The sequence below is a fragment of the Prionailurus bengalensis genome, chromosome D1 (assembly GCF_016509475.1).
Source record: "Prionailurus bengalensis isolate Pbe53 chromosome D1, Fcat_Pben_1.1_paternal_pri, whole genome shotgun sequence".
Lineage (NCBI taxonomy): Eukaryota > Metazoa > Chordata > Mammalia > Carnivora > Felidae > Prionailurus > Prionailurus bengalensis.
This window is the reverse complement of record NC_057346.1, coordinates 108,495,365-108,521,378: the sequence shown is the minus strand read 5'-3', so window position 1 is coordinate 108,521,378 and position 26,014 is coordinate 108,495,365. Positions and strand designations below refer to the sequence as shown.

General features: G+C 59.7%; 2 protein-coding genes across 4 annotated transcripts; both read left to right on the top strand.

Annotated features, from left to right (window-relative positions):
* The first annotated feature begins 1,559 nt into the window (after positions 1-1,559).
* On the top strand, positions 1,560-7,673 carry MEN1 (menin 1). 3 transcript variants are annotated; one of them, XM_043581615.1, is made up of 10 exons: positions 1,560-1,675; positions 2,066-2,526; positions 3,499-3,707; positions 3,905-4,033; positions 4,307-4,347; positions 4,421-4,508; positions 5,196-5,332; positions 5,660-5,795; positions 6,277-6,441; positions 6,647-7,673. In XM_043581615.1, coding segments are annotated over exons 1-10 (1,851 nt in total). In that variant the 5' UTR covers positions 1,560-1,673; the 3' UTR covers positions 7,130-7,673. The 3 variants fall into 3 exon arrangements, with proteins under 3 accessions (XP_043437550.1, XP_043437551.1, XP_043437552.1); XM_043581616.1 differs by having other exon boundaries at positions 1,564-1,687; XM_043581617.1 differs by lacking the exon at positions 1,560-1,675 and adding an exon at positions 1,707-1,778.
* Positions 7,674-8,340: 667 nt separating this feature from the next.
* On the top strand, positions 8,341-24,134 carry MAP4K2 (mitogen-activated protein kinase kinase kinase kinase 2). Its single transcript, XM_043581614.1, has 32 exons — positions 8,341-8,518; positions 8,643-8,700; positions 8,905-8,995; positions 9,082-9,146; positions 9,457-9,512; positions 9,844-9,891; positions 9,978-10,020; positions 10,420-10,492; positions 10,577-10,708; positions 10,789-10,851; positions 11,209-11,290; positions 11,381-11,488; positions 11,893-11,971; positions 12,099-12,157; positions 12,654-12,697; positions 12,781-12,819; positions 12,912-12,945; positions 13,040-13,145; positions 13,226-13,314; positions 13,396-13,437; positions 13,535-13,619; positions 13,713-13,792; positions 13,890-13,950; positions 14,037-14,154; positions 17,824-17,882; positions 17,963-18,066; positions 18,168-18,345; positions 18,952-19,020; positions 19,157-19,243; positions 19,480-19,550; positions 19,650-19,705; positions 19,803-24,134. The coding sequence occupies exons 1-32, from the start codon at positions 8,423-8,425 to the stop codon at positions 19,888-19,890; spliced, it is 2,463 nt and encodes an 820-aa protein (XP_043437549.1). The 5' UTR covers positions 8,341-8,422; the 3' UTR covers positions 19,891-24,134.
* The last annotated feature ends 1,880 nt before the right edge of the window (positions 24,135-26,014 follow it).

Here is a 26,014-nt window from a genome sequence, read left to right as displayed (position 1 = left end):
TGGTTCGCTTCCTACCTGTCTGGCCAATCTCCTCTGCTGGTTCCTCCCGGTCTCCTAATCTCCGTATGACGAAGTATCCCAGAACTCAGTCAGTGGTGACGTCATCCCCAGCCACTCTTGGCCCAGCTCCGCCTAATGTTAACATCTGCCACAATCCAGACGCATCGATCAAACCTAACTGATAAAAACCATGAAGGAAGCTATAGGCTTTATTTAAAATTTCACCAGTAGGGTTCCCGGGTGCCCCGTTTTGTGTGTGTGTGTGTGTGTGTGTGTGTTTTAATGTTTATTTATTTTGAGAGAGAGAGAGTAGGGGAGGGGCAGAGAACAAGGGAGGGAAGAGAGACTCCCAAGCAGGCTCCAAGCTGTCAGCACAGAGCCCGACACGGGGCTCGAACTCACAGACCGTGAGATCATGACCCGAGCCGAAGTGGGAAGCTCAACCGACTGAGCCACCCAGGTGCCCCGATGACTTTGACACTTTTGAAGAGTACTGGTCAGGTATTTTGTAGACTGTCCCTCAGTCTGGGTTTGCCAGATGTTTTCTCCCGATTAGGCTAAGCTTATGGATTTGGGGGGGAAATACCCACAGAGGTGAAGTCGGGCAGGAATTTGATCTGTTTTACTCACTGCTACATACCCGGTGCCTAGGACTGAGTGCCTGGCCCCCAGGCACCAAAAATCTGTTTGCTGAATGAATAAGAAAGATTCACGGATGACTCTGGAGAAATTACTTAGTATTGTTTTGAAGTTTTAAAATGTTCTTCATACAAATACTATGTTATCATCCCTATTGTTCTGTAGTATTTTCCCTCAACAATCTGCTCTGAAGATCTATTTTGGGATGCATCCACCAACCTCACTCTTCTTTTGCCCTATGACAAATAACGATAATGGTGCTTTAGATGTTCCTCTTTGCCGATGTGTTACAGTTTCTCAAGAGCAGAACTGGGTGGCTCAGTCGGCTAAGTATCCGACTTCAGCTCAGGTCATGATCTCACGGTTCGTGGGTTCGAGTCCCGCATCAGGCTCTGTGCTGACAGTTCGGGGCCTGGAGCCTGCTTCATGTTGTGTGTCTCCCTCTGTCTCTGCTTCTCCCCCACTCGTGCTCTGTCCGTCTCTCCCTCTCAAAGATAAATGAACATTTAAAAAATAAAAAATAAAGAGCAGAGCTAGGGAAGAATGGCTAGACATTGAGGACACACATTTTCGTGTTGATGGATACTGATAAAAATTCAACTAAAGTGGCTCGACACACAGGACTCCGTGTCAGTATTTCAAAGTACCGGTTTTCCTCGCATCTCGACGACACGTGACAACCTAAGCGCAGCGACCGCCTGCGGAATGCCTGGTCACGCCCCGGACTACATCTCCCAGAATGCACCGCGGTTCCACGGCCCACCTGGAGGGCGTGAAATGGAGTGACCAATCCCTGAGGATCTCAGGGGGGTGGCGCAGGCTCCACTCTTCACCTACCTCCGGGGAGCTCGGAGCGGCGGGACTACCACTCCCATAAACCACTGCGGACTGCCCGGCCCGGCCACCATTTCAAGACGCGGCAGGGCCGGGAGAGGGCCCGGGACTCCACTTCCCGGCAGGCCGTGCGGCCCAAGGGGCGGAACTCCATTTCCCAGCAGGCTCCAGGCGGCGGGCGCCGTGGTGCCTTGTGTGGGATGTAAGCGCGGAGGTGGGCGCGGGGGACCCAGGCCAGGACTCTTCTTGGCATTTGGGGGGCTTGGGCTAGGGGCGCCTTCCGGACGGACTCTGGGTGCCCGGGGGTACGGTCGTAAGGAGGGGGCGGGGCGGCCGTGAAGGGTGCTCAGCGGGGTTTTAGGGGCGCACACCCATCGGGGCCGCGGCTCCTGGGGTTGTGGGGGACGAGGAGGCCCTTACAGCCTCAGCTGAGGGGGTCTCCGACGGAAGAGGGGGAAACAAATGAGCGGAGGGTCAGGGGGGCGGGGAAGTAAGAGAGTGTAGGAGATGGGGGTGTGGAACCTTGGCCGAGCCTGGGAGGGGGCTCCCCGGTCGTGCCCGCCCGACCCTCCCTCCTTCTTCTCTCCCGCAGGCCGAGGCCCGCCGCCATGGGGCTGAAGGCCGCCCAGAAGACGCTGTTCCCGCTGCGCTCCATCGACGACGTGGTGCGCCTGTTCGCTGCCGAGCTGGGCCGAGAGGAACCGGACCTGGTGCTCCTATCCTTGGTACTGGGCTTCGTGGAGCATTTCCTAGCTGTCAACCGCGTCATCCCCACCAATGTGCCCGAGCTCACCTTCCAGCCCAGCCCCGCGCCCGACCCTCCTGGCGGCCTTACCTACTTCCCCGTGGCCGACCTGTCCATCATCGCCGCGCTGTATGCCCGCTTCACCGCCCAGATCCGTGGCGCCGTCGACCTGTCTCTCTACCCGCGAGAGGGGGGTGTCTCCAGCCGAGAACTGGTGAAGAAGGTCTCCGATGTCATCTGGAACAGCCTCAGCCGCTCCTACTTCAAGGATCGGGCCCACATCCAGTCCCTCTTCAGCTTCATCACAGGTTGGAGCCCGACAGGTGGCAAAGGGCCAGAATCCGGTCTCACCTGGGAACCTTAGCCCACCTCTTCACGGCCCTGTATGGTTTGCAGAGCCCTTTAAGACCTGTAAGCCTTGGGAGGTGGGGCAGGTGTTATTACGACCCTGTGTGCAGCTAGGGAAACTAAAGCCCAGACCAGGGAAATGGCGTGCCACAGAATGGCAGGGCTGGGACTGGACCCCAGTCGCTTGCTCTCAAGGCATTAATCCACTCTCAGCCTCCTCAGCACCCCCACCCCTGCCATTGAGCAGCTGCAGGAGTCCCTCGGCTCAGCGTGAGGCGCAAAGGGCGGCAGCGGATTTGGAGAGTGAGGAGCCTACATCTGGTTCCATCTGAGACGCTTAAGTGAAAGCGAACAGATGAGGGAGGGCCTTCACCTCAAGAAGCTTAACCCTCAGGGCTCGCAAAGAACTCTCGTCTTTGCTCCAGGCCCAGTTGACTGGCAGTCAGGTCCTGGAGTGCCGTGTTGAGAAGGGATCGGTGGCTGCTTTTGAGCCAAGCAGGAAGAATACAGAGAGAAATTAGGAATATCTACCAGTGGGTGTGTGAAGAAAGAACATTGGCCAGAGGGTCTTGTTTTTGCTGTCCCTGTTTTAACCCAATAGGCACGATAAAACAAGGAAATCCCTGAATTATCATAACAGGTGCAGAGAAGGAGAAGGAACCAGCTCAAAGGCTGGGTGGAGCTATGTGAAAGCCAAGAAGCTCTCTTACTGGGGGATGGAAGGGGGGGCTAGGGGAAGGCTTCAAACACATAGGAGGAAAGGGATTGAGAATTGATGGGCAGAAGCATCTAAGATTTGTGCAGAGGCTTGGAGGTGAGGGAGCGTGCGTGTGCATCACCGCGTGGCCCCTTCCCCCCCGCCTCCCCCCCCCCCCCCCCCCCCACCGGGGCAGAGCTCAGAGGACCCTCTTTCATTACTTCCCCTTCCACAGGCACTAAACTGGACAGTTCTGGTGTGGCCTTTGCCGTGGTGGGGGCCTGCCAGGCTCTGGGTCTCCGGGATGTCCACCTCGCCCTGTCTGAGGACCACGCCTGGGTAGTGTTTGGGCCCAACGGAGAACAGACAGCTGAGGTCACTTGGCACGGCAAGGGCAACGAGGATCGCAGGGGCCAGACGGTCAACGCGGGTGTGGCCGAGCGGGTACTGTCCCCACCCCCTCCCCTTCACGCTCTCCTCGCCCAAGCCCCCCAAGAGGCTCTGCTTTCTCGGGCCGTGCTCCCCTCTCCCTGTCACCACCTGTGTACGCCACGAAGGGGAGCGCCCCATCTCTGGCTGTCGGTCCCGGGAGTAGGCACCGGTGAGCCATCACGAGACATCTGGTCTTGTCCTCTCCCAAGAGCTGGCTGTACCTGAAAGGATCGTACATGCGCTGTGACCGCAAGATGGAGGTGGCGTTTATGGTGTGTGCCATCAACCCTTCCATTGACCTGCACACCGACTCCCTGGAGCTGCTACAGCTGCAGCAGGTGAGGGCTGCCCGTGGGGCCTTGGGCAGGGGCACCTTCCCTCCCCTTCCCCAGCTCCGGCTTCCCCTTTGGTAACACGGGTTAGTAATTCCGGGCCTGGCCTTCCCCGGGGCTCTTGGGAGAGTGGAACGGAGACACGAAAGGGCTTCGACTCCAAGAAGGGGCTGGCTCCCACCCGGTGGGAGGTCCCTGCTGGAAGTCACATCTGCCTGGTAGACTGAGGCCCTCCTCACCCCGCCCCCCGAGCTCACACCTCTCCTCTTCGGCCCTTAGAAGCTGCTCTGGCTGCTCTATGACCTGGGACATCTGGAAAGGTCAGTAGGGGAAGGTGGCCAGGCTGGGCCTCAGGGGGCTGGGAGGCAGCCTGGACTCATGACCCTTTCCCAGGTACCCCATGGCACTGGGGAACCTGGCAGATCTGGAGGAACTGGAACCCACCCCTGGCCGACCAGACCCACTCACCCTCTACCACAAGGTGGGGACGTCTCAGGAGGGTACAGAAGGGAAGCCCAGCAGTGGCTGGGGTCCCCTTCTCCCTGGGGACCGGGAGGTGGTGGGTGAGGAGAGAAGAACTTTGTGTGTACTGGGGGCTGTCACCCACCCGTTCCCCATTTTGTGTTTATTACGTGCATATTCGGTGCAGTCGGGGCTCTCCGACGGGTGTTCTGGGTTCCCGGCCTGGGGGTGATAGGGCCTGAGTTTCTTCCTTAAGCCCTGCTTTTTCTGCTGCCTCTCATTGTCCTAGAGCGTAACAGAGGTCACATGTGGTGGCAGCACTGAGGAGGGGGTGTTAATTCTGTGGGGGCGGGGCACAGGACGGACGTTGGGCGGGGCTTAGAAGGCTTTGGTGTTTGTGTAGGGGTGTGTGGGAAGCCTGGGAAAATGGATGTGCCCGGGGCTTGGAGGGTGGGCCCCTCCCTTTTCCTAGGCCCAGTTCTGTAAGCGTCCCTGCCCACCACAGTGTGACCCAGGCCTCAGCAGGCCGTCCTGCAGACTCTAGGGAGGAGCATCTGGTAGAGAGGAGAGAAGGTGGTGGAAGGGAGGTCAGAGGTGGAACTCTCTGGGATCTTCCTATTGTTCCTTCCGGGTGTGACCCAAAAGGATCCGTGCCATCCAGGGCAACTGGGGCTGCCTCTCTGAGATCCTTCTGCTCTGTCCCCAGGGCATTGCCTCGGCCAAGACCTACTACCGGGATGAGCACATCTACCCCTACATGTACCTGGCTGGCTACCACTGTCGCAACCGCAACGTGCGCGAAGCCCTGCAGGCCTGGGCTGACACGGCCACGGTCATCCAGGAGTGAGGATCCCCCGACAGGGCCTCAGCCCGGCCTCTCGTCCCCTTCTACCTCATTTCCAACCCGCCTCATTCAGGAGTGAGGCCTGGGTCCCAAGTCCTATCCGCTTTCCATCCGGTCCCCAGGCAGCCAAGGCCACCATCACCCAGGAGGCTGGGACCTCTGATGAGCACCTCACACCTTTCCCCCCAGCCCGTGACCCCCCTCCTTCCTCTTGCTCTGGGCTGACACAGATACCACCATTTCCGAGTAAAGACCCCAACCCCTCACCAGGTCCCCGGGGGTCCCTGCCATGACCAAGACCCCACCGTGCCCTCCTGCTCTCGCAGCTACAACTACTGCCGCGAGGACGAGGAGATCTACAAGGAGTTCTTTGAAGTAGCTAATGATGTCATCCCCAACCTGCTGAAGGAGGCGGCTAGCCTGCTGGAGGCCGGCGAGGAGCGGCCAGGGGAGCAGACCCAGGTGAAGAGCTAAGAGCTCTGGCCTGTGTTCCCTTGGCCACCTGAGCAGGGCTGCCCGTCACGTCACAGGACCCGGGGACTGCTGCATGGGACGGGCCCGCGAGGGGAAGGTGGCCCAGCACGGGGAGCTACATTCTCTTCTGCAGTAGCTGAGGTCCTGGGCCCGGGTGTGAGGGAACTGGGGGCATTTTAGGGGTTTCTACCCCTGTGGCTTCAGGTAAATGGGGTGGAAGCCCATCTCTGTCATGGCCAGTGCCCCTCATTCAATTGAGGGGGTGGGATATAGGGAAGGGATGTTCCTCCCCCCACACCCTGGCTAAGGACTGGCTTTATAAAAGGAAAGAGATTCTAAGAGTTCTTTTCCCCTGTGCTCTCCTCGTTTGAAGCCAGGGCTCTTTGCCCAAGCAGGGGGCCCCGACCATGCCCTGTGATAAGGGGTGATGAAGTGGGTCTGACCTGTGCCCTCCTTTCCCCGTGCCCAGGGTGCCCAGAGCCAGAGTTCAGCCCTCCAGGATCCAGAGTGCTTCGCCCACCTGCTGCGATTCTATGATGGCATCTGCAAATGGGAAGAGGGCAGCCCCACGCCCGTGCTGCACGTGGGCTGGGCCACCTTCCTCGTGCAGTCCCTAGGCCGATTTGAGGGGCAGGTGAGGGGGAGCTGCACAGGGATGCTGGGAGAGGTCAGGGGGGGACGGCAGCTGCCGAGTCCGAACCTTTGAGGTCCCGAAGAGGGTTTGCTTGTCCCCTTTGGGTGCAGATGAGACTGAGGCCCGGTGACGCGATGGCCGAGGCTGGGCCTGGGGTTCCGGCCACTGGCCTGCAACCTCGCCTCCGCGTTTCCTCCCTGCCCAGGTGCGGCAGAAGGTGCGCATAGTGAGCCGCGAGGCCGAGGCGGCCGAGGCGGAAGAGCTGTGGGGCGAGGAAGCCCGGGAAGGACGGCGGCGAGGCCCGCGGCGTGAGTCCAAGCCAGAGGAGCCGCCGCCGCCTAAGAAACCGGCGCTGGACAAGGGCCCGGGCTCCGGCCAGGGTGCCACGTCAGGACCCCCGCGGAAACCCCCAGGGACAGTCCCAGGCGCTGCCCGCGGCCCAGAAGGAGGCAGCGCGGCTCCAGCCCCTGCGCCCGCAGCGTCACCACCACCGGAGGGGCCGGTGCTCACTTTCCAGAGCGAGAAGATGAAGGGCATGAAGGAGCTGCTGGTGGCCACCAAGATCAACTCGAGCGCCATCAAGCTGCAGCTCACCGCGCAGTCGCAAGTGCAGATGAAGAAGCAGAAGGTGTCTACACCTAGCGACTACACTCTTTCCTTCCTCAAGCGCCAGCGCAAAGGCCTCTGAGCCACCCCAGACTCCCTGTCAACCCTTGTGATGGGGGGAAGGGGGCGCTCAGTCCCGGAGGGAGTCCCCACCCCAGGCACCCCCCCTCCCCGCCCTGTGAGCCCTGCCTCCGCGGGGGGGGGGGGGGGGGGGGGGGGCGCGAGGTGGCCGAAGCCGGTCCTCCGAGCCCCACCCCCACCCGGAACCCAGGCTGCAAGTTCTCGGAGTACAGACTACTCCAGGGCTCTGCCCGCCATTGGAATATAGATCCCATCCCCCAGAATCCCAGACGGCCAATGGGAACCTCACTTTGAGCTCCATCATTAATCCTTAAAGGTCCAAGCACTGGAAACAGGCCCCACCTCAGAACCGAGGCTCTAACCTTAGGCCAGACCAGGGTTGCTCCCGGTTGCTCCCAGCCCTACACCCAAGAAGCACAGGACCCGCCTCCAACCCGGGAACCTGGGACTCGGCTCAGCCTCTAGTAGTACATTTCCGCGCTTCAGGATTCCATCCCTTGGGAACCCAACGCCCCCCCCCCCCCCCCCCAACACACACACTCAAAAGAACTTCAACTTTCAGAGTTTGGAAATTCTAGCTTCTTCCCCTCTATCCTGCGAGTCTGGGACACGAAACGCAGTCTCCGGCCTGTGAATCCTGAGCCCCGCCCCCTTCCTGACCAAACTGGCCGCAGATCAGAGCAGACCTCTTTCCGACCCTCTGGGAACCTCCCCGAGGTCCAGCCCGTCTCAAGGGACTCTGGAGGAAATCTGCGGGGGTTTGCGAGTGGGTGAGGGGAGCCTGATCTCTTCCTGTTTTGTACATAGATTTATTTTTCAGTTTCAAGGAAGATGAATACATTTTGTAAAAAAAAAAGAAAAAGTACACGTCCGTGTTTCATCTGGGGACTTGCGGGCGGCGCGGGTGGGATGAGAAGAGTGCCCCCTCTCCCCACTGCTTTCTGGCCTTCGGGCTCCCCACCTGTAGGGAGCAGGGGAACCGGGCGGGGGGGGAGGGGGGAAGGGGGGAGATGCCCCTGGCCTGATCCCTCGGCCCCGGTCGGCTCCGCCCGGCCTCCTCGGGGCTTCCCCTCGCCTCGGAGTGCTTGTCCCGCGGGCGCCGCCTCCCGGTGGGGCGGCGGGGCATCCCCCTCTGGCCCCGCCCCGGGCCCCGGCCCCGCCTCCTCGGCCTCGGAGCCACCCGCGCCCGCCCGGCGGTGCTGCCCCGCCCCACCCCGCCCCGCGCCGCCCCGCGCCGGCTCCGCGGCTCCGCAGCTCACGACCGCCCGCCCGCCGGCCCGCCCGGCGCCGGGCAATGGCGCTGCTGCGGGACGTGTCGCTGCAGGATCCGCGGGACCGCTTCGAGCTGCTGCAGCGCGTGGGGGCCGGGACCTATGGCGACGTCTACAAGGTGCGCCGGGCAACCGGACGGGCGGGAGAGCGGCGAGGAGGGTGCAGGCTCTGCGCACTACCGCGGGATCCAGCCCCCAGCCCCGCCCCCTCCTCATCCCGCTTCACCTCCTCCGCCCCTGCAGGCCCGAGACACGGTCACGTCCGAACTGGCCGCGGTCAAGATAGTCAAGGTAGACCCAGGTGAGGGCCTGGAGGCAGGGCCTCTGCGCTGGTGGGAGGGCATAGCGCCTGGTGGCGCTGAGAGTTGACCCCCTGAGAGACAGGCCCCAGGAGGTGCTGCCACTTGGGATCTGTCTGGCCCGGATGTGCCCATTTTGCAGATGAGGGCACTGAGTTAGAGCAACCCCCATGCGCCCTCCCCCCATGATGCCCTGTGCTCCCCAGGGGACGACACCAGCTCCCTCCAGCAGGAAATCACCATCCTGCGTGAGTGCCGTCACCCCAATGTGGTGGCCTACATTGGCAGCTACCTCAGGTGAGGCTGTTTTATCCCCTTGCCTACCCTCAGGCAGCCCCCATGTGGCCCTGCCACGTGCCCACCCAGGTTCTGTGCCCTCGCAGGAATGACCGCTTGTGGATCTGCATGGAGTTCTGCGGAGGGGGGTCCCTGCAGGAGATATACCACGGTGAGGGCCAGGACTCCAGGCCCCAGAGGGCCACAAGCCTTTCCCCAACTCCCTCTTCCCCAACATGGGGCAGGAGAGGAGAGCTGGGGTCCTGGAGCTAGGCCCTTCTCCACTCCTAACTGGCTGTGTGACCTTGACAGAAATGGTGTCCTTTTCTGGGCTCTGAATCCCAGACTGTACAGGGAGGGGATAAGGAAGGACAACACCTCTTTCACCCAGCAGTGCCTGCTGCTTCCCCCACACAGGGTGGCCTGGCAAGGTCAGCTTCTCCTCCAGACCTCCATGCCAGCCTTCACCCCTTCCATTTCAGCCACCGGGCCCCTGGAGGAACGACAGATTGCCTATGTCTGCCGGGAGGCACTGAAGGTAGCTGGGCCCATAAGGCTGTTCACGTTCCTAGTCCCCAGGAGTTACGGGCAGGGAGACTGGCTGCCCTGTGGGGGGGGGGGGGGGAGTGCGGGGGGTGGGTGGAGTACGTCAGGCAGGGCTGGCCCGAGGGGCTGTGGGTCCTGGGGGGAAAGGGGCCCCAGCCCTGTTGCCGGAAGCAGCACATTTCCCTCTTGGCTCAGCCACTTCCTGTTTGGGGAGAGGGGAGGAGGAAGCTGCCTGGGTGGGGGGCCCCAGTCCTGAGGGGGGGGTTCAGGAGAGGTGGGATAGTGCTGGGTGGCTGCTCTCAGGAGCTCCTTTTTGTCCCCAGGGGCTACACCACTTGCATTCTCAGGGGAAGATCCACAGAGACATCAAGGTAGGGGTCTGGCCCAGGGCATCGTGGGAGGCAGGAGGAGGCTCTTGGGGGCACCAGACGGGATTCTCTCTCCTCCATTCCCACAGGGAGCCAATCTTCTCCTCACCCTCCAGGGAGATGTCAAGCTGGGTCAGTACCCCGGGGAAACAATCAGGGTGAGGGTTCTGTGGGAGCTCGTGGAGGCTTAGAGTCTGCGTTCAGGTGCTGGGTGTCCTTGAGCAAGTCACTTTACCACTTAACCCTCGGTTTCCCCGTTGAGACAGTAGACGAGCCCTCCTTCCCTGCCAGAAGTTGGATGTGGTGGGGTCTTTATGGATTCTAACCTGGGACCGCACGCTTGGTCAGGGATAGAAGGTGGTTGACCCCTCCCGGAGGGGGACCTGGCCTTGCCTCGGACCTGTGGCAGTTGTGGCTGAACCTGAGCCACCTGCTCTCTGAACCCTTCAGGTGCATTCTGAGCCTGAGCCCTGGAGGTGGGTGGGGAGTGGTAGTCAGTGGGCGGATGGGAGTAGCTCTCTCTCCCCGCAGCCGACTTTGGGGTGGCAGGCGAGCTGACGGCATCTGTGGCTAAGAGGAGATCTTTCATTGGGACTCCTTACTGGTGAGGCTGTGCCTTGGGCTGGGGGGGGGGGGCGGGTGCCACAGGTGGGGCACCTGGCCATCCCATCTGTGACCCTGCCTCTAGGATGGCCCCGGAGGTGGCCGCCGTGGAACGCAAAGGAGGCTACAACGAGCTATGTGACGTCTGGGCCCTGGGCATCACCGCCATCGAGCTGGGCGAGCTGCAGCCCCCTCTTTTCCATCTGCACCCCATGAGGTCCGCTGAACACTTACTTGCCCCTCGCCTGACCTCGAGGGCCCTGCTGACCTCGTCCCCTGACCTCGTGCTCTCCACAGGGCCCTGATGCTCATGTCGAAGAGTAGCTTCCAGCCGCCCAGGCTGCGAGACAAGACTCGCTGGTGAGGGCCCACACCCCCTGCTGGGGCCTCCTTTCCAGCAGTCTCCATGGGGGCGGAGAGCCTTCTGCCAACTCCCAGGGCACAGCCTGCGGAGCCCTGCCCTCTCAGCCTTTGTGGACCATCTGCGGGAGGGGCTTGAGCCCTGCCTCTGGGTCGGGAGGAAGGGCAGACGGTTAATGATGGGGGGGCTGCCGTGTCACGACGCAGCATTGCTTAGGCCAGCCGCCCTTGGCCTCAGGCCGGCTCCTTCCTAGAGCAGACTCCCTCCTCTGGAGCGGTGGCAGGGGGCAGCTGGCAGGATGCTGCACGTGAGGGCTAACCTGGGTCTGGGGGCGGGGGGGCTCTTGTGCCCACTAGGACCCAGAATTTCCACCACTTCCTCAAGCTAGCCTTGACCAAGAACCCCAAGAAGAGGCCAACGGCAGAGAAGCTTCTGCAGGTGGGAGGCAGGGGCAGGGCAGGAGCCTGGATGCTTGAAAGCAGGGCCCTGGAGGTCAGGAACCAACCTGTGCCCCCCTCAATCTTCCAGCACCCATTCACAACCCAGCAGCTCCCTCGGGCTCTGCTCACACAGCTGCTGGACAAAGCCAATGACCCTCACCTCGGAACCCCTTCCCCTGAGGACTGTGATCTCGAGGTGAGTGAGCAGAGCTGGGGAATGGGTCCTGGCCTGGCGGTAAGAAGTGCGGAGGTGGTATGAGTCAGGGCCCTTTAACTTAAATGTTGCCAGCACCGAGAACTTTCCTCCAGGCAAGCCGGCCCATTAGAAGTCTTCCCTGGGCCCATCTTGCCCCCACCCCCCCCCCCATACCTCCCACCTGATAAATTCCCCGCCCTTGGTTCAGGCTGACCTGACCTGTGTGATCTTTGGCCAGCCACTTGCCTGTCTGTGTCGGTTTTCTCATCTTTGAAAACGAGGGTGCCGTTTAATCTTGGGATCGTCTCAGGGGGTTGTGAAAACAAAACCCATCCGTGTGCAGAGAGCACTTGGTGCGAGGCGAGTGCTGGGTGTGTGTGTCGGCTGTTTGTGTTCTCTCTTAGGCTTATGACGTGTTTCCAGACACCATCCACTCCCGGGGTCAGCACGGCCCGGCCGAGAGGACCCCCTCAGAGATCCAGTGTGAGTCTGCTGGGAGGACTGTGTCTGTGGATTTGGTGGGGTGGGGGGCTGTGTGCGGGCATTTGGTGTGAGTGTCGGGGTCAGTCGGGAGCCCACCTTCCTAACTCGGGTACCCTGGGCCCCCCAGTTCACCAGGTGAAATTTGGTGCCCCGCGCAGGAAGGAAACGGACCCACTGAACGAACCGGTGAGGGTCTGTTGCGGAGGGGGGGACATGGCAGGGGTGCAGGGGGGGGCGTCTCAGATTCCTGAAGCAGCAGCAGCCTGGTTCTCTGGCCGTGGAAAGCCCTGTGCAAGCAGGCTTGTCCCACCCAGGACCGCGAAGGCGGTGCAGGGGGAGGGGGACTTCTTCCCGGGCACAGGGACCATGCCTTTCTAACACGCGGGCCTGTCACAGACCCTGAGCCTCTCCTTTAGCTCTCTGCCGCATCTGCATCTGAGCCTGGTCGTCCGACCCTACCTCTTGCCCTTGCGCCTCTCCGTCCCCTTCTCTGGCTGTCAGTCCTCCTCTTGCGTAGTTTCTCTGCCTCTCGCTGTCCCCCTCGCTCACAATTCTCTTGCCTGTTTCCGTGTCATTTTCTGTCTGTGCGTCCTGTCCTTCCCACAGTCTCTCCATCACCCGCCCACGTTGCTTCTCTTGTCTCTGACTCTCTTTTGGTCTTTCTGACTCGGTTTCCCCGCAGTGGGAGGAGGAGTGGACGCTGTTGGGAAAGGAGGAGCTGAGTGGGTGAGTGAGGGAGAGGGAGGCTACAGGGAAGGGGGAGGGGCAGCAGAAAAGGCTGGCCTCTGACCTCATCCCCTCCTGCCCAGGAGCCTGCTACAGTCAGTCGAGGAGGCCCTGGAGGAAAGGTGAGGGGCTGGGCCCGAAAGGGTGGGGGGCAGCTGGACCCGGGGCCTGGTCACATCTCCCACCTTATGTCCCTCTGGTTCGTCCCCGACAGGAGCCTGACCATCCGGCCAGCCTCAGAACTCCAGGTATGGAGTGGGGGAGGGCCGGAGAGGGGGCAGTGGGGGTGGGTTACCGGTGACCCCCTAGCAGCCAGGCTCGGTCCCCTGACTCTCCTGCCAGGAGCTGGACTCCCCAGACGATGCCATGGGAACCATCAAGCGGGCCCCCTTCTTGGGGCCACCCCCTGCTGAGCCTCCAGCTGAAGACCCTCTGTCCAGCCCCCTGGGTGAGTCCAAGCTTGGGGGACCAGGAGATAGGCTCAGGGCGGGGCTAGAGCTGGAATTCACAGCCCTTCTGTGCCTGCAGGAACCCCACCCCCACCTCTCCCAGGCCCTAACAGCCCCCCACTGCTCCCCACTGCCTGGGCCACCATGAAGCACAGGGACGATCCTGAGGTGAGGGGGTGCTCCAGACGGGCTGGGAGGCTGGGAGGCTGGGGCTGTCGCCTCGGCCCTGACTTCTTCCCTCCCTTCCAGAGATCATCCTGCCACGGGCTCCCCCCCACCCCCAAGGTGCATGTAAGTGTCGGTCCCGCGGCCCTGCCACCCTGAAGCCCCCCGGCCTGCTGCCCCCTCTCCCCCCATCTTCTTCACCAGCCTCCTGCCTTCTCCCCAGATGGGCGCCTGCTTCTCCAAGGTCTTCAATGGCTGCCCCCTGCGGATCCACGCTGCTGTCACCTGGATTCACCCTGTCACCCGCGGTAGGCTGGGGCAGGGAGGAAGCAGGAGCCTGGGAACCCGCAGCTTGGACCAGGGGGCGTGACTGACCTCAGACCCTGTACCCAAACCCGCAGACCAGTTTCTGGTGGTGGGGGCCGAGGAAGGCATCTACACCCTCAACCTGCATGAACTGCATGAGGATACACTGGAGAAGGTGAGGCCCGGCTGGCTTTGGAGGGGAGAGGGCCTTGGGGGGCTTGGGGGGCTGACTCCCCGTCCGTCTGTCCGTCTGTCTGCTCTGCGGCCCCTAGCTGATCTCACACCGCTGCACCTGGCTCTACTGCGTGAACAACGTGCTGCTGTCACTCTCAGGTAGGGGGTGGGGCGGGGCGGGCAGGGGGCGTGGCCTGCACCCTGCCCGCCAACACTCTCTGAGCCCCTCTGTTCCTCCCCGGCAGGGAAATCCACGCACATCTGGGCGCATGACCTTCCGGGCCTGTTTGAGCAGCGACGACTACAGCAACAGGTTCCCCTCTCCATCCCCACCAACCGCCTCACGCAGCGCATCATCCCCAGGTCGGGGACCCGGGGGGTGCAGTGGGGTGGGCAGCGGGGGGAGGCAGAGGGGCAGAGCCAGGGTCGAATAGGGCCCTGCACGGGACTGGTGACCTCAGGCGTGTCACTTTGCCTCTCTGAGCCCAGTTTCCTCGTCCATCAGCGTCGGCGCCCCCTCCCCTTGCCCTCAGGCCCGTTGGAAAGCAAGGGGACCACAGTGTGGCAGCTGTGGTTGTTAGGGTGGGGCGCACTTGCTGTGTGCCTGGTCGTAGGCAGGGCTTGGAGACAACAAACCAAATGCATCTTTGACAGTCAGCCCCTGGCCCCCCTCAGTGACCCAGAGGGAGAGCCAGAAGGGGCGCAGGGGCCTCTGAGGGGCCAGCCACACGAGGGCCTGCAATCGGAAAGTGCCCAGCGGGTTTCCAGGCAGATAAATTAGAGAACCGCCTTCAGGGGTGGGAGAGAACGTGCCAATGCACGTGGGTGACCTGGGGAGCAGCCCGAGAGGAAGCTGCGTGGCTGGCAGAGCCCTGCCTTCGAGGCCAGGCCCAGGATCTGGGTTTGGTTCAACTGGCCGCGGCACCGCGAGCATTTTAGAAGGATCCCTCTGTATGGCGATCAGGACTCTTTCCGTAGCGGGCAAGGCAACTCACTGACTTAAGCACGGAAGGGCGGTTAGTGGTTCACGTGACTGAAAGTTCAGGAGAAGGGTTAGCTTCAGGTCCAGCTGGATCCAGGCTTACATGGCCTCGCCAGAAATCTGCCTGCGTCTCTTGGCTCTGCTGTCCTCTGTCACCTTTGTTCTCAGGTAGGCTTTCCTCTCCTCTGATGGATGCCCACGGTTCCAGGCCAGCGTTGCATTAGCTAACAGCCCTACGGTGCTAGAATCCCTGCTTCCAAGTAATTCCCACAAAGTCCGGGGACCAGTTCTCTTTGGTCTAGCTTAGGTTCACGCCCACTTATGAGCCTGTGGCTGTGGCCGTGGGATGAGGAGCTTGGGGTGGGGGGTGGGTGGAGGGGCCAGGCCGGGGTCATGTGCTGTCTTCTAGTCCTAGGGGTCAAGATAGAGGGGCCCATCAGACCGATGAAGGCTAGAGCCATCTGCCGGCTGTGCCGACGGCGGCAACAATGGATTGGAGGGGGCGGCCGGCGAGAGGGCACTTGGAGAGGAGGGCTGCGCAGTGGCCTGAGGCAGTGGGGCTTAGGCTGCAGGGCGGACAGACTTGAACCCTCTTCAGAAAGTGGGGCTGACGGGATCTGGGGCCTGACTGGAGTGAGCAGGAGGGAGAAGGAGGGACCGGGAGACCGACAGCAAACGACCGACGTAAGAAAGGTGCTCTGGGGTGATGCACAGAGGGGAAGGTGGTACATGCAGAAGAGCAGGGATAAGGAGGGCCAGGAGGGGTGGGGCCTGGATTGGGGTTTTAAACAGGGTGGTCAGGAAGGCCGTGTGAGTAGAGGCTCAGAGCAAGCCTTGTTGTTACCTCTGGGGAAAGCATCTCAGGGTGGGGGTGGGGGGCAGTGCAAAGGCCCTGGGGCAGGAACAGGCCTGGCCTGTTTGAGGAAGGAGGAGACTGGTGGAGCCAGATGGATGGAGCGTGGGGAGGATGATCTGGGAGGGCCCGGCAGCCATGGTGAGGCTTTTGGTTTTGACTCAGAGCAGCCTGAGCGCCACTGCAGAAGAGTCACACGGACTGAGGTTTTCAGGCGATCCCTCTAGCCGCTGTGTTGAGGATAGATGGAAGGGGTGAGGGGAAAGCAGGGAAGCCTGCCCGGAGGTTATTGTGATCATCAGGTGAGAGGTGACGGTGGCAGCGGTGGCGGCGTGGGCCCGGCTAGAAGGGAAGGAGCTGAAAAGCGGCTAGATTCGGATTTCATTTTGGAAGTTGAATCAGCAGGATTTCCCAACAGTTGCTGGATGGGAGAGAAAGAGGAGTCAGGGAGGAGTCCAGGGTTGTTGGCCTGGGTGACGGGAAGGATAGAGCCGTCATCAGGCGTGGCTGGAGCAGGACTCCGTGTTGTCACGTGGCGTTTAAGGTGCGTAAGCGGGGCCTTCGTTGGCCGTGGGCTAGGTGAGACTGAATTCGAGGAGGGGTCTGGGCTGTGGGCTTAGACGTCCCCCTGCCCAGGTGGGTGGCGGGAGCCGGTAGGGACAGGCCAGTGGCTACGCCCAGCTGGGAAGCCCGGGGCGCCGGCCCTTCCTGGAGCAAGCTCACTCATACGGCATCTGGAGCCCTGTGGCCCTAGGGCTTCCTGAGCTCAGTCCCCCAGCAAACCTCTGCTTTGTCCCGGGACCTGCAGGAAACAGGCCTGTCAGCACACCAGCGAGTCCCTGGCAGCTTTGGGTGTGTGTCTGGGAAACCACAGAATCGCAGTGTCCACTTCGAGCGTAAAGAGCAGAGCGCCAGAGTCGTCTGCAGAAAAAAACAAATACAAAAATATCCGCCTCTGTCCCACCCAAAGGCCGGTTGGGGAAGAGTGAGGACAGAGGGACGGGGAGAGACGGGCACCCGCCGCCTCGGCGGGGTCCCCCTGCTGGCAGAGGGCCCAGACGGGCCGCTGGGAGAAGGTGGCAGGGCTGCGGACATGTAGCCCTGTCCCCCAGAGGAAGAAACAGGCTCAGAAGGTCCCCTGAGGGCTTGGGGGACAGCCGGTAGGCAGAGCAAAGACTCCACCTCTCCCCTGCCTCCAAGGCAGCCCCCCCCCCCCCTGCTGGTCCCTGTTGGTGTAGCTTCAGCTGAGGCAGCCAAGGGGAGGGCAGGGCAGGGCAGGGAGGGCACGCCCGGCCGTTTGTTTGCGGTTTTCTTGCAAGTCTTAATCTCCTCGGGCCTCCCTGCCTTTCTGTGACACACGACTTGTGTAGTGGGGACCGCCGGGAGCGCTCTGGCAGCCTAGCGGGGCTGGAGTCTCCAGCAGCTCCCCGCCCCTCCACGCTCCATCCGTTTCTTCCCGTATACCTTGCTTTCGCCTGAAAAGGATTTGCGATGACTGGAAATAGGAGGGAAAGTAAGAATTCAGAATGAAAGCCCTTTGTGAGAGTATTCTGAGTGCCAGGCTCTGCGGTAAACCCTTCTCCTGTATTCGCTTGTTCTTTGTTTTTGTTTTTTAAATCAGAGAGAGAGTGTGATGGAGGGAGAGGAGCAGAGGGGGAGAGGGGGCCGGGAGGGAGGGAGAGAGAATTCCAAGCAGGCTCTATGCTCAGCGTGGAGCCTGGCGCGGGGCTCGATCCCACAACCCTAGGAGCCAAAATCAAGAGTCGGACGCTCAACCGACTGAGCCATCCAGGTGCCCCTGTATTAACTCATTTAATCCTTACTGTGACCCTCTGAGGTCGGTGCCACTGTTACCCGCCCCCCCCCCCCGCCACCATTCTACGGATGTGGAAGTTGAGGCAGGGGGGAGGTTAAGTGACTTGCCCAGAGTTGCACAGTTAAAGGTACTTCTGTGATCCAAACCTGTGGACTGAACAGAGACACTGCAGGCTGTGGAGGTGGGTGCTAGACCCACGGGACCGGCTTCTGCTCCTGTGCCCTCCACCGCTGTGTTACCCAGGCACATTGCTCTGTCTCTCTGAGCTTCGGTTTCTCACCTCCAGGGCCAAGAAAGCGATAGTCCCCGTTTCTTAGGGCTCCGTGGGGCCTCGGCCACGGATGGCACCCATGACACATGTCCTGCTTGTCACCCCTGCAGGCGCTTTGCCCTGTCCACCAAGATCCCAGACACCAAAGGCTGCCTGCAGTGTCGTGTGGGTAAGAGCTGGGCCGGGTGGGGCCGGGGAGGGCTGGGGTCCCGGGCACAGCCCGGGACCCACTGCCCGCCTCTCTCACAGTGCGGAACCCCTACACGGGCAGCACCTTCCTGCTGGCCGCCCTGCCCGCCAGCCTGCTCCTGCTGCAGTGGTACGAGCCGCTGCAGAAGTTCCTGCTGCTGAAGGTGTGGGCCGGGCGGGTGAGGCCGCGGGCCCCCTTCCCCTGGGGTGGGGGTGGTGGGCCTGGGGCGAGACGTGGAGACCTGAGCACCCCTGCCGCCCCCAGAACTTCTCCAGCCCCTTGCCCAGCCCGGCGGGGATGCTGGAGCCACTGGTGCTGGACGGGAAGGAGCTGCCGCAGGTGTGTGTGGGGGCTGAGGGCCCCGAGGGGCCCGGCTGCCGAGTTCTGTTCCACGTCCTGCCCCTGGAGGCCGGTCTGACGCCTGATGTCCTCATATCACCTGGTGAGCCGGAGGACCCTGTGTGTGTGTGTGTGTGTGTGCGTGTGTGTGTGGGGGGGACAGAGAGCTAGACAGTTGGCGAGAGAGAGAGATTGCGTGTTCCCTGCAGCGTATGGCTCCACGGGGACCAGCCTCCCTTCAGCTGGGCTTCCGTAAAAGATTTCATTAGACCAAAGGGCTCAGCAGCTAAGAGAACCCACCTCTGCAGGGGCCTCAGACACGAGCTGTGTCATTCTTAGGCCTCATGACGGCCCGCGAGGTAGGCATCGTCATGCCTGTGTTACACATGAGGGAACTGAGGCTCCGAGATTTGTGGTCCCACAGTGATGGAGTCACACGGCGTGCTTCTCCTGACTCCGGACACCCTGCCCTCCTCCCCGCCCCGGCTCCCTGGGACTCACCCCTGCCTCTGTGCGCCTGCAGGCGGGCCACTTTGCTACTCTGAGCCTCAGTTCCCCAGCCGTGCTGTGCGGGAACCCAGTGGGGCTGCTGGGGGGTTGAAATGTGGTTGTGGGGACAGCTGGCTCTAGCTGTCCGCCACGTCTTCCTCTTGGGGCCAGAGCGGGGCTGGTGGCTCAGCCAGGCTGTGTCTCCCTTGTCTGCCTGCAGAGGGGCTCCCGGGCACAGCCCAGCAGGTGATCCAGGTGGACAGGGACACAGTCCTAGTCTGCTTTGACCGTGAGTGCCCCTGAGGTCAGGGTTGGGGGCAGTGGAGGGGGTTAGGGGAGGCGAGGGAAGCCTTGTGAGTGGGGGTCTGCCCCCCCAGAAGGGAACCACCTGGTCCCCACCCACCACCAGCCCTCTCCCTGCGCAGGCTGTGTGAGGATTGTGAACCTGCTGGGTGAGCCCACGGCCACGCTGGCGCCTGTGCTGACCTTTGACTTCCCCATTGAGACTGTGGGTGAGTGACAGATGACGACAGGGTGGGGGGGGGATATCCCCCGCCTGGAGCAGGTAGTGTGGCCCAGGGGCCTGGGGCTGGGGGTGGGACGAGGAGGCAGGTGCCGCAGCCCCTCTCAAGGGCCACCGCGGTCTGTGAGGACCTCTGTGGCCCAAGTGTGGGGCCAGGGCGTGGCTGGGGGAGCCCCAGTGTCCTCAGGGCAGGTGCAGGGCTCATGGCAGCTGTATTCCTCCTAGTGTGTCTGCAGGACAGCGTGCTGGCCTTCTGGAGCCACGGTATGCAAGGCCGAAGCCTGGACACCAACGAGGTGAGCGGAACCCGGGAACCTGGCCTCCCCTGACCTATCTGTCCCCACCTCTTAGGAGAAGACCTGCTGGGGTGGCCTCAGAGTCCCTTTCCTTCCCAGGTGACTCAGGAGATCACAGACGAGACAAGGATCTTTCGAGTGCTCGGGGCCCACAGGTAGGACAGGCCCTTTAGAGGCCCCTGAGGCCGTATGGACATGCGCACAGGCCTCAGGCCCCTGCCTTGCTCACCTCCGGTTCTGTCTCCCCTCCAGAGATATCATCCTTGAGAGCATTCCCACGGACAACCCAGGGGCTCACAGCAACCTCTACATCCTCACGGGCCATCAGAGCAGTTACTGAGAGGGTCAGGTCTGGCCGGTGGCATTCCGCTGTCCTGCCCCCAGGCCTTAGTGGCATTCCCCTCTAGGCAGTGGCGCCTCCCGGATCCGAGAGGCCCGGGCTCTGCTGGTCTGAAGGGCAGAAATAATTCTGAGAAGAGTTTCGGGGCTGTGGAGGGGAGGGGAGCCCACCCCAGGCCCCTGCGATAACTGGACCAGAGGAAGCTGCTGTCCCCTCCCCTCCCCCCGTGGGCAACCCGGGCCCTGTGACAAGGGCCCCGGGCAGGGTGGGAGCAGGCCCGGGCGATCCATTCCATTTTGTTCCATGTTTCTTTTCCATTCTTCTTGCCAAGAGCCTGCCCCTGCCCCCTGTCCTGGGGAACATGGTATTTAAAAGAGAGACTATATTGGTATTAAAGCTGGTTTGATTTTACTCCACTGATCCCTCTTTGTCAGGGCTTGGGGGGGAGAGCTGAGGAGGAGGACGGGGGAGGCTTCCTCTCCCTCCTCCCGCCCTCCCTCCCTCCTTCCCTCCAGCACATCTTTCTGTGGCACCAGGTGCTATGGGTGCCCCATGGAAGGGTGGGCCACCAGTGCTCTCTGGTGGTTCCCTTAGCGGGGAGCCAGGCAGAGGTGGTGGAGAGGCCAGTGGCCCCGAAAGGCCTCTTAGGGGCACTGTCTTCCAGGGCTCCCTGCTCAGGATGAGCCCTCAGCTTTGTAATATGAGGCCTCTTTTACGGCCAAGGAATGATGCAGTTGGGGGAGGCAGGCTGAACAAAGGGACTCTCATCCCGGGCACTCCTGCCCCCTATGGGATCTCACCAGGCAGCCAGCACCCAGGGAGGGCCAGCCACTAGCAGCTCCACCCTGTGCCAGCGAGGCTTCGGTTTCTGGACACAGCCTGTCATGATCTGGATCCCCTGCCCAGGCCCGGGGCTGCCTCCCTGCCTCCCACCTGCTGCTTAGGTGTGTTCCATCAGACCAGGACTGCTAAATGTGGACTCCGGCGTCAGACTAGGCTCTGGGAAGATCAGCCTGTGTCCGTTTAACAAGTATTCCCAGGCAGCCTTCTCAGTGCTAGACCCCGGGCTCACAGAGGGGTCACTCCCAAGATGTGGACCAGCCCCCAGGGAAGGGAGCTATCCTTGCTGGAGCCTGCATCTCGAGGGTATGTCTGTCTGCCCGTGGCTGACCTTGTGCTTTGCCGTGTCATTCTCCCACTTTTCGCTCTTGGGGGGCTCCATACCCTCAGGCCAGGGAGCCCTCCCTTTGTCTCAGGCACTGACCAGGCTGCTTTTGACCAGAGCCTTTGGCCAGGTGAGGTCAAAGCGGTAGGATGGCAGCTGGCCTGGAAGGAGACGACAGGTGCACACACAAGACCATGGATGCATAGGGCGGGAAGGCCTCGGGTCTGGGGCCAGAGCTTGAGCAAAGGCCCAATTATTTTTCTTCTGATAGACAAGGCAACTGTTTGAATTAAGAACTTCTCCACCAGGTTGGGTTGCTGGTATTTGATAAACGGATGCAAATGGGCGGCGGGGGGCGGCGGGGGGTAGATGGCAGCTTATGTGAAGAGCTTGCAGCAGCCCAGTCCCTAGTGCCCCTGCCAGGAGCCCGGGGTGATCCCAGGTCGTCAGAGTGTCCCCTTGTCCGCTCTCCCACAGAGCCCAGACTGCTCTGACTCCTGGGGTTTCTTGGCTGAAATGGATTTGTCAGACAGGGAAGGACGCGAAGCTTCTGTGCATGGGCACTCACACCTGTGCTCTCCCTGAGACCCAAAGGAGGGGGGCAGGCACCTCCCGAGTTCTGAAAGTCTACGCCTGCCTGGCTGACATGTGATGGGCCAAATGGTGGAGTGACAGGGATAGAATTCCTAACTTCCCAATCTCCCGATTTCTTGGTTTAGGTGTAGGATTAAGCTGAGGAGTGCCGGGGGTGGGGAGGTGAGCTCCCACTCCGCGGAGGCCCCTGACCCTGACCCCGGGTGCCTGGGGTCACCCACCAAGCCGCGGTCGGCAGAGAGCGCCACCTTGTGGCGGGCCGCGCCGGCCCTCCGCTGCCACCCACGCCCGAAAAGGGGGTTTTGGTGGGAGGAGTCAAGAGTGTTAATGTGCCCAAGGGGGAGATCAGGGAAAAGCAAGGGCTTCTGATAAAATATTCACCGGCAGCACAGGCTGGCCGCAAGCCAAAGAAAGCCCAGGAAGCTGGGAGTTTGCGCTGAAAGCCTAAGAGTGTTATTTTATTTATGTATTTTTAAAGAGGTAGGCCTTGTCCGTGGCACACTGTTTTTTGAAAATGCAAAATAGATACGATGAAAAGTCACCTACGAAGGTCTCCGTTACTTATGAACCCTTCGGGGAGGATTTATGCAGTCCCGTATGATATCTTCTCCTCCCGTTTTTTATACGTGTGCTAATATAGTCCACGTACCTTTCTGCTCTTACCCTTTTAAAATCCGACCTGGAGGGTTTTCCATTATCACTGACTCCCTCTTTGTTTTTTTGCTTGTTTTATAGCTAGTGGTGTTCCATTGTAGGGGCTCCCCACAATTCCTGTTCCTTAAAGTGGTTAGATCCCTTTAGATGTAAATTTGTTTCTACTACTTTGATATTACAGGCGACACTGCAATAAATATTCTTGTGCAATAAGTCTTAGGCCAGTGCCACTCGACACATTCAGGTGTCCTATAGCATAAATTCCTGGAAGTGACATTGCTGGCTCAGAGCAGCCGTGTTTGTTCTTGCGACAGCGACTGTCAAAATTGCTTGCCCTTCTGGGCGGAAGTCTCTGAGATAGGTCAGCTCGGCCTCTTGAAGCCATTCTGTGGGTAAGTGGAAGAGGCACGGGTGCCCCAGGACGTTCAGGTAACTGGCTCGTAGCCAAGTGAGGGTCAGAGGTCAAGGTGACAACCGCAACGTTGCGCTCCGGAATGGCGAGGGACGGGCCACCTTTGTGTGGCGCGTCCAGCGCCTGGTCACTGCCTGGTGCAGAGGCGGCCCTCAGACACGCTTTCTGAGTGAAGGGCTGGGTGTGACGGGGGTGAAGAGGGAGGTGCTGCGGTCAGCCCTCTTGACCAGACCAGCTCGCCGAGCTGTGTCTTCCGCAGATACAGCAGATCCCAAGTCTGCCTGCAGGGCTGCTGGGGGGGGGGGGGGGGGGGTTGAAAATACCGTAATAACACCACCACACAGATGCATCTCAGAGATAGAATACCGAATTAAAACAACAAATCCCACGAAACGACACACAGCACGATAGCATTTTCCAAAGCTCAAGACCCAGCAAAACGAAACCACTTATGGTCTGCTGACACACGCACAGGTTATCGATAAAACTGTCAGATCCGGGGAGGAAGAAGTACCAAATTCAAGATGATGGTCTCCGAGAGGAGAGTGGCAGTGGGACGAGGAAGGACCCCAGGAATTTGCAAGGGTTTTGGTAAAATCTTGGTTCTCAGGTTGGGCAATGGGCTCCCAGGGCATTCAGTGTATGTCAGTTCTTTTTGTAAGTTTCAAACGCTGCGTAGTAACGGGTTAAGTGTAAACATAAAAATAACCACTCAAAAAATAAAGCCCGGTGACTTCAGAAAGAAAAAAAGCCAAGATAATCCTTCCCTACAGGACGAAATCAGTGTTGTGAGGAGAATTATGGGCAGATCCTCCGCCCTCTCTCTAGTTTTCTCTATTGTTTGTTAAAACATCTTTATTGAGAGGCGCCTGGCTGGCTCAGTCAAAAGAGCACGCAACTCTTGATCTCAGGGTCATGAGTTCGAGCTCCATGTTGGGTATAGGGATTAAATAAACTTAAAAAAAAAAACAAAACACAAACAGCTTTACTGAGGGATAAACTGGTATCCGATACACTGCATATATTGAAAATGTACTATTTGATGATGACGTGGGAAACCGTCACCACAGTCAAGATAACGTCCATCATCTGGCCAAGTTCCCTCTACCCCTTTGCAATCGTGCTGTCCTGCTCATACATAATACCCACGGAGCCGCTCTCCGTCACTATAGATGAATGTGCAGTTTTCAGAATTGATATAAATAGAATCGTACAGTGTGCACGCCTCTTTACCTTTCACTGAGCAAATGGTTCTGTGATTCACCCATGTTGTTGCATGTACTAATAGTCGTTCTTTTTTATTGCCGAGTAATATTCCGTTTGATAGGCGTACCACAGTGTGCTTGGCTCGTCACCTGTTGGACATGTGGGCTCTTTCCGGCTCTGGACTGTTACAAATAAAACTGCTCTGAACATTCACGTATGTGTCTGCGTGTGGGCATCTCCTTTCATTTCTCTTGGGTAAATACTTCGGCGTGGGAAGTGTTGTTGAACTTTGTAAGGAACTGCCCGAGCGTTTTCCAAAGTGGTTATTACCATTTGACATTCCGGCCAGCCAGGTAGGGGAATTCTAACCCCTTCGCTTCCGTGACGGCACTTGGTATGGTCGGCCTTGTTTAATTTTAGCCAAACAGATGTGTCGTGGAAGCTCACGGTGGTTTTAATTTACTTTTTTTCACGACTGTACGACTTCTTGGGAAAAGAGTCTGTCTTCTGGTGCCCGGCTGGCTCGGTCGGTAGAGCACACGGCTCCCGATCTCGGGGTCGTCAGTGTGCGCCCCACGCTGGGTGCAGAGATTACTTTAAATTTTTAAAGAAAGAAAAGAGTCTGTTCAAATCTTCGGCTTTTAAAAAGTAGGGTTGTTCTCTTGTTGAGTTTGAGAGTCTGGATACAAGTCCTTTATTGGATACGTGATTTGCACGTAGCTGTTATGCTATTTATTTAACGTTTTATTTAGTTTTGAGAGAGACAGAGCATGAGCAGGGGAGGGACAGAGAGAGAAGGAGACACAGAATCCAAAGCAGGCTCCGGGCTCTGAGCACAGGGCCCGATGCGGGACTTGAACTGACGAACTGCGAGATCATGACCTGAGCTGAAGTCGACCGCTTAACCGACTGAGCCACTCAGGCAGGCGCCCAGTTATTTCTAATCTGTACCTAAAGTCACAAATTCCACTACCTGTCTCCCACTGGTTCAAATTAGCTTTAACAGGAAGTGGTAAGCAGGGGCTTCTGGGTGGCTCAGTTGGCTAAGTGTCCGACTTGGGCTCAGGGCATGCTCTCATGGTTTGTGGGTTCGAGCCCTGCATCGGGCTCTGTGCTGACAGCTCAAAGCCTGGAGCCTGCTTCAGATTCTGTGTCTCCCTCTCTTTCTGCCCCTTCCCGCTCATACTCTCTTTCAAAAATAAACGTTAAAAATTGTTTTAAATAAAAACACAAAAAATAGGCGGTGCCTGGGTGGCTCAGTCGGTTAAGCGTCCGACTTCAGCTCAGGTCACGATCTCACGGTCCGTGAGTTCGAGCCCGGCGTCGGGCTCTGGGCTGACGGCTCAGAGCCTGGAGCTTGCTTCCGATTCTGTGTCTCCCTCTCTCTCTGCCCCTCCCCCGTTCATGCTCTGTCTCTCTCTGTCTCAAAAATAAATAAACGTTAAAAAAAAAACCCACAAAAAATAGGAAGTGGTAAATAAACATGATTTTGCAGGAAAAACAAAACATGAAAAGTTCTTGGTGCACAACAGGTGCTCACTCCATGGTAGATAGTGTTGTTCCTAATGCAGGTAATGGAATCACAGGTGGGCTCTCCAAACAGTGGACACAGAGGCAAACAACCATGGACTTGCTCCTCCTAAATCTCAGCTACCTACATGGTACTACCAATCTATCTTGCCAGGGGTTGGGGTTTCTGAACTATCAGATGTAGATTCAAAAGACCGAAAACGCCAAAGATGAGTGGGAAGGACTGAAGCTTTTTTTTTATGTTTGATAGAGAAAGAGGGAGGGAGGGAGACAGAGAGAGAGAGAGCCCACAAGGTGGGGAGGGGCAGAGAGAGAGAAGGAGACACAAATCCAAAGCCGGCTCCAGGCTCCACGCTGTCAGCACAGAGCCTGACGTGGGGCTCGAACTCACCAATTGTGAGATCGTGACCTGAGCCGCTTAACCGACTGAGCCACCCAGGCGTCCCTGAAACTTCTTATGTTGTACACTCCAACACCAATTCTCTGCCACCCACCAATGTCTTACAAGCCCATCCGATTCTGACACGAACAACTCCGAGTTGGTGAAGACCCCCCAGGTGAGG

Bases quoted from the DNA above. Each gene is read 5' to 3' on its own strand.
- MEN1 (XM_043581615.1), top strand. The intron at 3,708-3,904 runs GTACTGTCCCCA...TCCTCTCCCAAG, and splicing joins ACGCGGGTGTGGCCGAGCGG to AGCTGGCTGTACCTGAAAGG. The intron at 4,348-4,420 runs GTCAGTAGGGGA...ACCCTTTCCCAG, and splicing joins GACCTGGGACATCTGGAAAG to GTACCCCATGGCACTGGGGA.
- MAP4K2 (XM_043581614.1), top strand. From the start codon at position 8,423: ATGGCGCTGCTGCGGGACGTGTCGCTGCAGGATCCGCGGGACCGCTTC. The intron at 10,852-11,208 runs GTGAGGGCCCAC...TGTGCCCACTAG, and splicing joins CTGCGAGACAAGACTCGCTG to GACCCAGAATTTCCACCACT. The intron at 13,793-13,889 runs GTGAGGCCCGGC...TGCGGCCCCTAG, and splicing joins ATGAGGATACACTGGAGAAG to CTGATCTCACACCGCTGCAC.